The sequence below is a fragment of the Cornus florida genome, unplaced genomic scaffold (genome assembly GCF_030987335.1).
Source record: "Cornus florida cultivar Cherokee Brave unplaced genomic scaffold, ASM3098733v1 CherokeeBrave_3.0.0_Hap2_Chr05, whole genome shotgun sequence".
Lineage (NCBI taxonomy): Eukaryota > Viridiplantae > Streptophyta > Magnoliopsida > Cornales > Cornaceae > Cornus > Cornus florida.
The window spans coordinates 86,852,262-86,866,337 of NW_026775575.1; the positions used below are offsets into that span (position 1 = coordinate 86,852,262).

A 14,076-nucleotide genomic window follows, 5' to 3' on the forward strand; every position below is an offset into this window, starting at 1 on the left:
TTTTGTGCTTGATTTGATCGATTTAAAATTTAGAATATAATTAATTTTAAATTAAAATAATTATTATTATTCTTGTGTTTGATTTGATCAATCTAAAATTTAGAATATAATTGATTATAAATTAAAATTGTTCAAAATGTCACTTTCAAGAACAACTAAATTAAATTAATAAAATAACATTTTTTCTATTTTAGTTAGAAGAAACCGCAAGAAGTGGATGGCAATATTAGAAGGTGGCAACATGGTGAAAGACAACAGTGCTGGTGGTGGTGTTGGAATGTGGCAATGGTGCTGGTGGCGGAAGTCGGTGTCGGTGGTGAAAGCAGTGATGAAAAGTGACAATGGTGTGGTGGTGGAAAGTGATGGTGGTGGAAGGCAATAGAGGTGGCGATGGCGGCAAAATACGACAACAACGGTGAAAGGTAGTGACGGTGGAAGATAGTACAAGGCGACGCTAGTGGTGGCACTGAACAATGATGGTGATGGTAGTGAGAGGCAGTGATGGTTTTGTACTTGGAATATGAAAATTTTTTGAATGCATGATTTAAAAAAAGATTAGTTGCGGTGTTTAGAACTTGGAATATGATATTTTAATAAATATTTGTTCTTAAAAAAAGATTGAGTTGAGAATAAAATGGTCATTTATTGAAATTTTTATTCCAAGTAAAATATATATTTTAAAACCGGAACAATCTTTTAGCTAATCTCCAAATTTGTTTTAACTTTTAATTTAACTTCTTGTGCAAATCTTATGTATTTTCTGCTGTCAATCTTAAGTATGATGAGAACAAATAGAAAATTTAGTAAAAAATAATGAAAATAAGACAAAGAATAGATATTTTATTAAGTGAATACAAATCGCAAAATAAAGGGTAAAGTGCATTAAACCCCCTTGAAACTACAAAAAACACCCTTGAACTATGATTTTGTTGCAATTACCCCCTTGAACTATTGGTCATTTGCAAGAAACCCTTCTGAACTACAAAAAAACCCCCTTGAACTATGATTTTGTTGTAATTTACCCCCTTGAACTATTGGTCATTTACAAGAAACCCTCCTAAATTACAAATAAACCTCCCTGAACAGTGATTTTGTTGTAATTTACCCCCTGAACTATGATTTTGTTGCAATTTACCCTTATGACATCAGCTTCCGGCACTGAAAATTTTGAAAGACCAGTTTACCCTTATAACACACTGCGTCGTTTTAACTTATACACTTCTTACATTTTTTTTTTTTCCTACCAAAAGATGATTTTCACCCAACACAACCCAAAACAGAGAGCTAGAGAAAGAAAGAAAAAAGACCAAAGAAATTCGAGGTCGGCGGGATGGCTCAGTCTCAGATGACGGCGACTTGTGCGCGAAGGACTCGGCTGTGAAGAGAGCTCGGTTGACTCGGCCATGAACTGTGGAGGCGGCGGCAAGCTCAAAGGGGCTCAGCGGTGAACTGTGGACGACTGTGTGCTCGAAACACGGACGACGGTGTGCTCGGCTATGGAGATGGCGGAATGGGCTTGTGAGCTTGGAATGGACGGTGGAATGGACCGGCGACCAAGGTGAGCTGAACGGCAGGCAAGGCGGTGACGGCGATGGGCTGACGCAACGGTGCAAAGAAGTGCGATATATATGGCCGACGGATCTGGCGGGTGGTGCAACGGTTATGATGGAGCTATGACAGGAGACCCACCGATCCCAACAATAGATTCCTTGGCTTATCCAAACACTCCTCAGACGACATCTACCACTCCGATCCCATCCACAAATTCTTCGGCTTTATCATCCCTTTTAGTCAATCAATTCGCGCGAATGGGGTAAACTGCAAAATATATATATAATTTAGGTGAGTTTCTTACACATACTTCAATAGTTTCAATAGTTCAGAAGATTTTTTATAATTTTTATAATTCGAAAGAATTTCTTGCATATATCTCAATAATTCAAGAAGGTTTAATGCCCTTTACCCCAAAATAAATTACTCTCACAAGCACTCCCTTGTGTGTACTACACGGTGACAAGATTCACATACTAAAAACGAACAAATGACCTAATGGTCACAAAACAACAAAATGACATGAAATATTACCGCTCGAGTTTTGATATGGCATTGCGTCACATGTAATTGACAAATTGACGGTGATATGTTCAATGAATCTAAAAATCATAAGTAAAAACAAAGACCCAGTGGTATCATTTCTTTCACCATAACTAGAAACAAAGACCAGTGGTATCATTTCTTTCATTCGGAAGAAAAGTTGGGAATTTGAATATTGGTGAAGACAGTAGAGTATGTGTAATTACTTTAACTTCAAAAGATATAAAAAAAAATATCAAATTCTTTCTAATTTTATTTCAAAGGGAACACAAGTAAAATAATATGTTAAATAAATACTGTAAAAAAAATATACTTACAAATACAAGAATCTCAATATTAATTAATAATATTTTAATAAAATACAATCACAAATATCATGATAAAAAAAAAATAGAAAAAATAGAACAAAACATAATTATACATAAATTAAAAAAAATTAAAAAGAAATAAAAATTAGAAAAGAAAAAATACTATTATGTAACAATTTTTTTCTTTTTTTTTTCAAATGAAAATTAGAAGAGTTTAAAATTAGAAGAGTTTAAAATTTTTTAAAAAATACTATTTAAAATTACCATTTAAGTGTATGCATATGAAAAAATATATATACCCTTGGAGCAAGGACAGGGCACGTGCCCCCTTAATTGGCTCAGCCCCTGCCTCCCATCACCATCGCCACTTTTCTCTCCTCTCCATCGCCACCCAATTTTGATCACCCTCCGTCATTATTGTTTGTTTCTCTCATAATTTACTTTTTTTTCATCCAGGGAGTTTCTGTTTTTTGATTTTGTTGCCATTATTCGATTCCGAAGAAAGCCCGAGTGAAAGTGAGATATTAAATGTCAGACATTCAAGTTATTGTCCAAGGTGGAAGAAGCAGACGTTATCATCTGAACCGGTATATAATTAAGTCATGAGGTGGAGGCAGTGTGTATATATATAGGTTTGATGGAAGGGATCATTGGTAGGAGGTGCAGTGTGTGTGTATATATATATATATATATATAGGTTTGGGTTTGGGTTTGTGTTCTTTGCTGGGTCTGAAAATTGGAATGGAGTTGGTGGCGGCGGCGGTGGTGGTGAGAAAAGGAGAGGGGGTTTGGGTTTGGGTTTGTGTTCTTTGCTGGGATTGAAAATTGGAATGGAGTTGGTGGTGGCAGCGGCGGATGTGAGGAAAGGAGAGGGAGAAAGAAAAGGGTATTTTTTTCTTTGTTTTTTTTTTTTTTTGCTGGCACCGGAACTCCAGGCAGGGCCAAGAAAAGAAAAGGATATTTTTGTTCATTAAAATAAAGATTTATTTTTTATTTTTTATTTGATGACAAGGTAAGGGATAATAGGTAATTTTTACTTAGTTTGAAGGGAATTTTTGTCACTTGTGCCTAAGCAAGTGTGTACAAACATATATTTTATATTATATAAAAAATTATACGTGTCTTAAGTCATATAAGAAGGAAGTTACTTTTTATTTAGGGTGAGGTGAACCAATAAAATATCAACAGGTGTTAAAATTTTAAAAGAAAAAAAAAATTAATGACTATTAAAAATAAAAACTGATCCTTCCTCTTTCTCTCTCAGATAGAGATATATATTACTAATTAAAAAAAAAGCAAATAAAATTAGAGAACATCTAAATACAATATTTAAAAAAAAAAATAAAAAAAAAATTATCAATTATAGTTATAAATATAATAGACATACATATACAGAGTAACTAAAATAGACTATTGATATTCTAGAAAGAGATATTTATCGAGTAAAAATAATTGAGTGACTTGCATGATTTTGAAAATAAACTCTGTGAATTTATGATGGTGGTGGTGTACGAAAATTAAAAAGAAAATATTATTTAATTTTAAATTCAAAATACAAAAATAATATATATTCTCGATAGTCATTGTTTTATTTTTTAAATTTTTTTTTAATACGTGTGTTAGAGAAGAAGTTCTTTTTTATGAGGCAAGTATTTTTCTTATATAAAAAGATGCGCCATTGAATTTATAATTGGTGAGGATCAATTATTATCATAAACATGTCCCACGTTGTGGTTGTACATATTGCGTAACAGTTGGGAAAGGAGATGCACGGCGAATCATTATCCTCCACATCACAGATTGATAATAGACTGAGGACCCCTTCGTCAATCACTCACTCAATCAATTTTTTGTTGAGCTTGTCAGAGTTGCATAAGTGGCCTTAAATTCGTTCCAAAAAACATATCTGTCGTGTGGTCCATGCAACCATACTGCTGAGAGAAAAACACGTGATCCTGATACATTTAAGCTTGTGCTTATTATGAAAATATAATAATAGAAATTACCGACCTTTAATACTGTAGACACACTTTGACATGACATGGATGGGCAGAGTGAACGGCCTTGATGTGGCAGGTCTCCCTTAATCATCAAGTAGGAGACAATCGTTGTTCGAATGGAGTTTGACTAAATCTTATATTTCGTTTCATGTTTCATTAGGGGGTGGTCATTGACGTCTCACATCGTATTAACTTAAAAATATTATAATAAATAGTTCAATTTGAATATAACCTGTTTAACAATTATGTTAAAAACTCTTAACACTATCACGATTTGTTTATTAAATGAGTTACACGAGTTACTAATAATCTATTTATAAAAATAAAAATAAAAAATTATATTATTTAAATTATTAATAATATTTAATAAAATAATAAATATTAAAAAAATATAAATTTTAATCAATAAAATTACTAAATAGTGTATAGTTTATAAAAAATTAAATTATAAGACACAAGCTTATATAGTAATTTTAAAACTTAAAGAAATTTACTTATAACGTATATAGTTAAACGTGTATAAACGGGTTAAACGAGTTGAACCCCTCAATCCAAATGAATTAATCGTGTTAACTCATTTATAACCCAAACCCGTTTAATGTCAACCCAAATTTATTTAATTCGTGTCGTGTATCTGAGTCTTGTTGGCGAGTCGTATCAATTTTCGCCACCCTTATATTTCATCATGAAATCATCTACGCCAATTTTATTCCTATTTTTTAAACTAAAATTTTGATTGATATATTAACTCTATCTCATAATAGTTGACTGTCTAAAAAATGTGACCTACAACTCAAAACACCAAACTATATTATAACATAGAGGGAATACTATTTTAGCATCTCTTTCAATTATGATAAATAAACGAGATGCAAAAATATAAAATAACAAATAAATAAACACCTCTAATATAAAAATAAGAAAATAAATAAAAATATACGCGCGCGCGCGCACACACACATATATAAATTGACCCTTAAATACGGATATTTAGTCAAACTGTACCGTATTGGACATATCCCATCCCAACGGAAGATATTCTTCCGATCCCGTACAACACCCATTGCTGCAAAGGATCCCAACTCTTATTCCGATCCTCACATTACACGGTCCTTGACCCAAAAAGATGGCACTAAGATCTAGACCTAAGGTAATGGTGTTAACGAAGCAGCATAGCTGCGGAACAATAAAAATAGGTTCAAACTTCAAATCTTGCCAAGTGAGAAAATACAAGAGTACAACTTCTCTTCAATCTCACCCATGAGAATTGAGGTTTCTATAAACACGGAACATTCATTTGTCAAGAAACGAGGTTTTTGATAATATCAAAGCATACATAATACTCTTATAACAGGAAGACACTTTTTATGGGCACTGCATCACAATTAACACGAAGATGGTTTATAAGTTTTAATCTTTCTGCATAAATTGGAGCGTATTTCTACAGATACAGTGACACGCTCATTTAGATACATTTGATACACATCCATAGCAAAAGCACAAGAAAGCACCAGGATGGTACAGCTTAGTTTACTGAAGCCGTAAATGTGAGAGATGGAAGGTGTATGCTAAGATCATCCAAATTGGCGCAGCCACGGATGCTCAAACCATGCTCGTTTGCTAAATGCAATAGGCATATGAAACACAGATGGGGGGAGATATCCTCACGTGCAGCAACTGCTCCACAATCAATCGGAAAACTGGCCAAGACTTGCCTGAAAGATGCTGTTCCTTCCTGCCCCTTCTCATGAATGAAGTATTCGGTAATTAGAATTGAGATTTTCATAGAAAACAAGAATGGGAATGAGCCAACATAAGCACAATATAAACGTCAACTTATATAGCATCAGAATAATGGAAGCAGAGTATATTTAACACTCCCACTATAGCACACATGACACGGAGTGAATCCAACCGCAAAAAAGGAAATGTCATGGAGTTCAATATTTTTCTTAATGGTGTAACTGATATCTAGTAGACAAGTAAAACTTGCAAAGTAGATGAATTATTTTTACTCAATTATATTTGTAGAATCTCCACTTCACAGATTCTTTTACCACAAAGAACATTTAAGTTTCCGTCAAATTAGCAAAATACATTGTAAGTACATGTTATGCTAGGAAAATCCGGCATTGTCCAAAATTAGTATTCTGATAATTCTAATTTTATAGTTTATATATAAAAGGTTCTGATTTCATCTTTTTGATTTAATTTTCTCAAGACTTCATCATTTCACTTATCTTGAATTTAGCCAAGAGGACTATAAGTATGGTTTCAGTGATAGAATCAATGACAGCATAGAATGACAACAAATTACCATAGAACCAAAAATCAAAAACCGCCATTCATTATCCTCATGTTTGCTTATCAAATAAATTCCAGCTTAATCAATTGAAGAGTAGTCATTAATAAATCAAAAATCAAGAACAATGACAAAGGCAGGCCTTCTGACAAGGAACCAAGTAGGGCCAAGACCAACATACTTGTCATATAATAATCCTGAGAGTAAATATAAAATTTTCATAAATCTCCAGATTAGAAAAGATTTCATAATATGATCGGGAGACTTGAAATCTGATTCTCTTCTCTGGGGCAAAAAATTCCTTCAATTTAATCTAACCATCATATGAGACATAAAAGAAACTTAATTTGTCCAATCTTCAAGAGAATCTACCAAGGAAATATATGGTCTAATTGTATTGGGCAAGGATCGGGAGACCCAGTTCGGAAGAGGTAAGCATTTCAAGAGAATCTACCAAGGAAATATATGGTCTAATTGTATTGGGCAAGGATCGGGAGACCCAGTTTGGAAGAGGTAAGCATCCAAACCTAGACAAATGTGTGTGTGTGTGGGGGGGGGGGGGGGGGATTTGGGCATTGTTTGGAGTCAGCAGTCGTACAAGAAGCATCCAGCATTGTTTATAAAGAATTGAAGTATAAGCTTACCTGAACAGACAATTGAGTGGGTTCTCGTATGTGGTTCCAGAGTGTTTCTTTCAATGAATGGACATCAACTCGTTTAGCAGTTTTGTCATATTGGACTTCTATCTTATTTACCTGAGATGTTGAGGCAACAAAAGTGAAAATTCATTACACATATTTTCAATAAATACTGGTATAGTTTAACAAATACTAATTATACTATCAAATGGTGGTAATGCGAAGTATTCCTGTCAAGCTGTGATCTAATTAATACATGGAGGAAAAGAAAACAACCCATGGTTTTGAGACCTTAATTTGTCATTTGGGGCCCAAGCTAACTAAAATCTTTTTACCAAGCAGTGTTACTATGTGCATTAATTGTGTTTCCGTTTTTAGAAACCAAAACGATTGAAAAGAACAAGACTCCAATCTTTTATTTTCCTTTCTTCCTATATCTTAGCAACCAAATGAAGGTGTGATATCTGATACAATATCCCATCAAATTCCAGAAGATGTGAAGCCACAAATCAAATTGTAAGTATACCATAATTCTTTCCTCCTCACACTCACACCAAAGCACTAAAGCAATCAATAAATCAACACATAAAACATTAAATAATAAGAAACCAACCTGGCGAGGCTGAGACACAAGTGCGCTTGAGTCCTCTATATCACTATGGACACATCCATCATCAAATTCACCACCAAACATATTTTCGTCATCCCATGATGGCAGTGGGCCATAATCATCTCTTTGATGAAGAAAGTCATCTGACAATAGAATCCAGATTATTATATATTAATATTTTTGAGAAATATCAAGGCATGATGAGACATAATCATTCTATATACAAAACGAAAAGAATTCAATTGGTCATTTTGGTAGGAGGGAAGAGTGGGTAGAAGGAGAAAGAGGGAACAACAAAGGGATAGATGGATAGGTGTAACAAGGGTCATTTGTCCCACATCGGATCCGGATAGGAAAGTGATTGGGTATAAATGAGTGGATATGCAGCACTGTCCATCAGCTTGAGCTATTGGGTAATGAGAAATCACTCACCCGTTATAGTTTGTATCAGTGTTAGACCCAATCCTTGATCTGGTGTCACCCCAGCGCCCGGCCCGGAAGGCGTCCGGATTTGCAGTCCAAATAGGCAGAGTGGCTCGAGCCGCAACGAGGGCGTCGCAAGTTTGGGTGGGGGAGAATGTAACAAGGATCATTTGTCCTACATCAGAATCCGGATGGGAAAGTGATTCGGTATAAATGGGTGGGTATGCAGCACTACCCAACAACTTCAGCTTTTGAGTAAATGGGCAAGCGAGAGGAGGGAGACGTTTCCCTTAGGACCTACAATATTCCTTCCTCCCAAAAGTTTGGGAAGGAGAGAGGGTTCCCCACTTATTTCTTACATTTTTATTGTTCAAAAAACACATTTATTTAGAATCATAAAAGTATCCCATCACCCCCCCCCCCCCCCTCTCCCTCTTTCCTCCTTTCCTCCCTACTCCACGGGACAACATGAGAGACAGATCCTTTCCTTTTCCTAGACAAGGTTAAAAGAACCAACCCCTTCCCCCCTTCTCTTTTTTTTCCTCTCTTTTGCTTGTAGTTATAAAAAAAATTAGTAAATCACCATGTTAATTATATGTCCCACCAATGGGGCATTAGCCCAATGGTATAACCTTCCTTACCTCAAAGGGTTAGGGGAGGGTTTCGAGCCCCGGCATGGACAAAGTGTGTGTGAGTACTTACCTAACCAAAAACAGAAAAAGTGGTCCAATCGTTCCTAATTCCCTGTAAAGATTAATCCGACACATATCCAATGTACTTAAGAACCCTAATAGAAACGACATCATCCATTAATACTTTGTAAAATAAGTGGCTGCCAGTTTGAAAATGTATCAATTTTTTACTTAAATCTTAGTTACTTTAAAATGATGATAGTTTGCACAAATACATTTCAATTTGTACTTATTGAGAACCATTACCATTCCTCCCCCACTGGAACCGACAATAGAGACCTATATGTGCTAAGTTACACCAAAACAGAGCTTACATAAATCAAATCAACAATGAATTTTTTAAAATAAACAAATGTTTTTGGTCCCAAATTCAAAATTAATGCAATCCGACCGTCAAGATTCTGAATTCCTTCTATTAGTTAATTTTTTAAGCAACCAAGAACGAAATGCTAACAGGATTTATATTTTCTCTGCCCTGAAACTCTAAGAACAAGCTATGATTTCTAATTACATTAAACTTTTCATAATTCAAAACACATTCCTCTGTTTATAACAAACATGCAGTTATTAGATATTCAGCACATAAATCATAAAAAAAGAGCAGCAGATTTTATAATAGCAGCACCAAAACCTGACACTAATAACATGAGCAGTAAGTTCGTATGTGATTTGAGAATGAGAACCCGATGGTTCAAAGAAATTAAAGTATTCAACATAATTAAAGTATTCAACATAAGAAAAACTCAGAAATTAGAACCACTTTCACATCTAGAAAAAAATAATTCAGATATTTTTTGCAAGAGAAGTTATCTTACCAGAACGATTTCTTCCTCTCCTCCCAAGGCACTGCAAACAAAAAACATCTTGTCAATAATTATTTCTAAAAGAATAGATGTCCATTTTTCAATTAGTGACAATCATTACCATAACATTAGGTAGAAGAAATAGCTTGACAAGATCCTCTGGTTGATAATGGCAATCTTCCGGAAGTGTCATATTACATGGTGCTCTATTTGCAGGCAGCAATAATGACTTAGGATTCCTAGGAGGAGCAAAGACATCTGATATGTCATTATCCAAGGCAATTGTAAAATCAATATCAATTTCTGGCTTTTTTTTATTCCTTGGTCTCTTAGTTGTTAATGATGGTTCATTTTCCTTGGCAGGATCCTCTGAACCTAAAAAAATAGATTCTACATTAAATAAAAAACAATTGATGCTAAATCAGAAATGCATATTGATGCCATCGCCTGTAACAAGCTTCCAAAGCCTACCTTTAGCCTTCCTATACTTCCAATGATCAGGACCTGCCCAGGCATTCTGTTTTGAAGTAAATCCCAAACTTAAAAACAAATAGCCATCAACTTTCTCAAATCTGTCATCCACATCATGGTCATGGAAAGTGAATGATTCATTTTCCTGCAAAAAAAAAAAAAATCACAACATGTCAGCCAAGTTTATTCCGATCTTGTTCTGATCAGAAAGAATAAAATTTCAAAGACGACAACTAAAACCACTTCTGTGGGTTAAGTATTTATCAAGCACCTCTAAGTGACTTGGTAAATCTGGATCTCCACCAAAAGAGTCCTCTCCAACCACACTTGCTTGGTCATCGTGATCAAAGGCCCAGTTCTCACAGTTCTCAAATGCATTGCCATCAAACTCAGAGTTATCATTATGAGCTTCATAAACTTGCTCCACTGGTTTCCCAAATGCATCTGATGGTCTCCGATCTTCATCAAATTGATTGACTATAATTCCAAGACTTGGTGAAATTTCATTCTCCCTGGGCATGTTCAACGCCATCTGTTCAATGCATTCTGTAGAGAAAACAAGGAAATGAATATGCCAATTAGAAAAATGTAATTTGCCAGTTCAGCAAGCAACAATAAACATAAACAAAATCATCATATATAGCAAAAGAAGCATACCTCTAGCAAAAGATATATCAATTGTGTCTTCTGTATCATGTTGAATCGCACATGGTGTACACTTCCCTGGTACTTCCAGCGAATCAAAGAGCACCCGACAGCTACCGTATACTCCAAGATTATTCAATAAGAGACCCTTGGCCCCACCTTCATCAAACTGTGCGGATGTCTGATGATAGAGAGGATCCACTGCAAATGCAACTGAAACACACACACACACACAAAAAAAATCCATCATAACCTCAACGCCGTATGTGTCTGATAGGCTGATACTACTAACAGAGTATATGGGAAGTATAGTCACCATCAAACTTCTTCACGTTGAGAGCCTCAAATGACGATTCCAGTGTTGATAAAGGTGACAACTGCGTATACAGACTTCGATTAGTTTTAGATCTAGTAATTCATCTCTTATATAAGACAGCTATCTACCTTCCTCTCTTGCTCTTTCTTGGAGCAACCTTCATCTTGCCCCCTGTTGATGTTGGCATCCTCCACCATATTATCTGTCATAATAGCAAAAATACCCAGATAACAAACTTCTGCAAGTCAGAAACTTAGAAGATACCATAGTGTAGTTATCAGTCTTACAAAGCAATATCTATACATACACATGTATATATGTGAGTCTATAACTGTAATAAACAAATCTGCCTAGGAGAAGCCACAACATTTAATAATTAAGAGCAAGTTGGATATTTATAAGATAATAAAAGTTAACATCAATATCAGAAGAAACAATCTGTTGCACATACAACAGTGCCCTATTTGTGGATCTAGTGATAAAAAGCAAGCAGAAATTCAAAGGAACTTAAGTAGATAAAGAATATTACAACACAACAACTTTTGCAAGAGAAAAAAGTTATTAAAGCCAATTTGAGTAAAAAAAAAAAAAAAAAAGATGCCGAGGATAAACCCTTCTTACTAGTCACCAAGGAAGTGCAACAATTAGAATTATATAGAGTCAAAAAAGTTCCCATGAAATTTGAATAACTACAACCTTGAAGAACATGACTAAGAGAAACTTGTTAAATAAAATGAGCTTTTAGGGGTGATAGAAGATCTAACCTTGTTCGTTTTCTTGTCCCACTCGATTAATCCCACCAAGGACCTTATATGCCTCTGAATGCACTGAATCCACCCTCATTGAGTAAATCTTAACTCCAGCTTCAAGAGTGCAACTTGCCTGCCCACATAAAACTAAAAATATTATACATCAATTCCACAATGTGGTTAAATGTGTGTGTTTTATCAGTTAGGGCTGCAGAGTTCTAAACAACTTTGAAATGAATCTTAAAATATGATCTACAATTTTATTCTCATGATCATGGCTTGTGGCTTCAAGTCTCAAGAAAGCACAATGATGTATATTTATGTACATGTGTATAATGTACCAAAAAACACGTACATTTCATGCATTTTCCCATGTGGGCACATGAACATTAATGAGCAGGTGCTGTTTACAGCAATAATGTTGGTTGTATAACCAACAAAGGAGTAATTATGCAGTGAGTATTTGTTCTTCCCCCAACAAAAAATGTTTAAAATAATACATAGACGAAATGGTTCTGCCAACCTCGCCCTTTCTTAAAAACACACTGTTTTAAATAGCAATATTGAGAGTAAATTGTTGCACATAAGTCTTATTCACCTTCAAATTGTTAAAAGTATATAGCTTTATCACAACACAATCTCTCTTCTTCTAAAGTTAAAAGGGTTCACCCAAATACTTGGCCAATCTTCTAACAAAAGTCAGGATATCCTTCTACATATCCTCATATGTCAAGACCAAAACCTTCTGGGGTAATTCTAAGCTTGCATTCCAATACCCTAACACATGATTCAAATCGGACCAAAGTCAAAGACCCCTTCACAGAACATGTCCATTCCTTCTAGTGAAAGAGGTGGTAACTTACTTGACACCTATGAACTCATTTGGCTAAAGACTAAAGTGCTTAGATATGATTAATTACAGTAAATAATACAAAATATAAATCACCAAACTATTACATGTGTATTTATTGTTCCTCTAATCCATAAGAGGCAAGAGGCAGCAAACCTTTTGAAAATTCGTCTCCACATCATCTTCTTCTTCGACTTTAATAAGGTCACAAATATGATCTATCAGATTCAGCTCCCACGTATTCTTTTGATTAATTTTCTACATCACACACATTCCAAGATTTAAAATGCATATATTTGAGCAATCAAAATCATATTCATACATAAATCAATACATCCACAAACACACACATAGAGAGAAGGAAAGAGAATGTATTGAGAAAAGAGGTCTCAGACATTTTCGCTGGCGAGTTTGATGCAATTATGGAACAACTCGAGAATCTGTTGTTTGCCAAGACAAGGGTCGGGAGGAGGGCCGGCGCAGGTAGTGGGGGCAACGGATTTGCGGCGAATGGCAGCGGCACGGGCGGCTCTTGCCTGAGCGCGTTCCAGTTTGTCGTCGTTGGAGCCCAAGAAGAATGGACTAGTCGGAGATTGGAGGCGAGGGGCCATTGGAGCTCTCTGTTTCAGTGCCGTTGCTGGATTGGGGCTTAGGGTTTCAGCCATTGGTTAGGGTTATGGATCTCGTTACAACTCGATCAGATCTCAGAGTATAATGAAGGATTAATAATACTTGTTTTGAGAGCAAAACAAGAGAGAAAATATTGGAAGTCGGAGGATTGGAGTTCTGATTAAGGTTGTGTGAGAAAAAAATGTTTTCCCTCCGTTTACGTATTTGAATTTGAGGGTGAAGAAATGGTGTTTATCACACAAGTCATTGAAAGATTAGTCACGGTAGATCACGACCGTTAAATTTGTTTACTCGCCTGATCGATTAATAGGAGTTTTTATTTACTTGGGATGGGAAGAACCCGAAAAGACACAAAATGTGATGCATTGTGAAGTGGGAATTCGGATCCTTTCCAAATACTATTATTCATCATTTTTATTATCTTATAACTACTGACTACATTTTGATTTCATAATCAACTTAATTCAATTTGTGTTATTATTGAGCAAGACACTCATGTCACAATCTAAAGTTTAGAGTTCAAATTTACTTATACGTTGGATAGA

General features: G+C 35.1%; 1 protein-coding gene across 1 annotated transcript; it reads right to left on the bottom strand.

Annotated features, from left to right (window-relative positions):
- Positions 1 to 5,595: 5,595 nt before the first annotated feature.
- LOC132307384 (condensin complex subunit 2) lies at positions 5,596 to 13,899 on the bottom strand. Its single transcript, XM_059805115.1, has 13 exons — positions 13,297 to 13,899; positions 13,058 to 13,159; positions 12,067 to 12,184; positions 11,431 to 11,504; positions 11,303 to 11,363; positions 10,999 to 11,199; positions 10,613 to 10,887; positions 10,342 to 10,486; positions 9,992 to 10,245; positions 9,883 to 9,913; positions 7,956 to 8,095; positions 7,349 to 7,459; positions 5,596 to 6,143 (listed from the first exon to the last, which is right to left on the bottom strand). The coding sequence occupies exons 1-13, from the start codon at positions 13,564 to 13,566 to the stop codon at positions 5,928 to 5,930; spliced, it is 1,998 nt and encodes a 665-aa protein (XP_059661098.1). The 5' UTR covers positions 13,567 to 13,899; the 3' UTR covers positions 5,596 to 5,927.
- Between the last annotated feature and the right edge of the window lie 177 nt (positions 13,900 to 14,076).

Coding starts and splice junctions, on each gene's coding strand:
- LOC132307384 (XM_059805115.1), bottom strand. CDS start 13,566: ATGGCTGAAACCCTAAGCCCCAATCCAGCAACGGCACTGAAACAGAGA. Junction 10,487..10,612: donor ATTTACCAAGTCACTTAGAG/GTGCTTGATAAA, acceptor TTTTTTTTGCAG/GAAAATGAATCATTCACTTT. Junction 9,914..9,991: donor TTCTTCTACCTAATGTTATG/GTAATGATTGTC, acceptor TTTTGTTTGCAG/TGCCTTGGGAGGAGAGGAAG.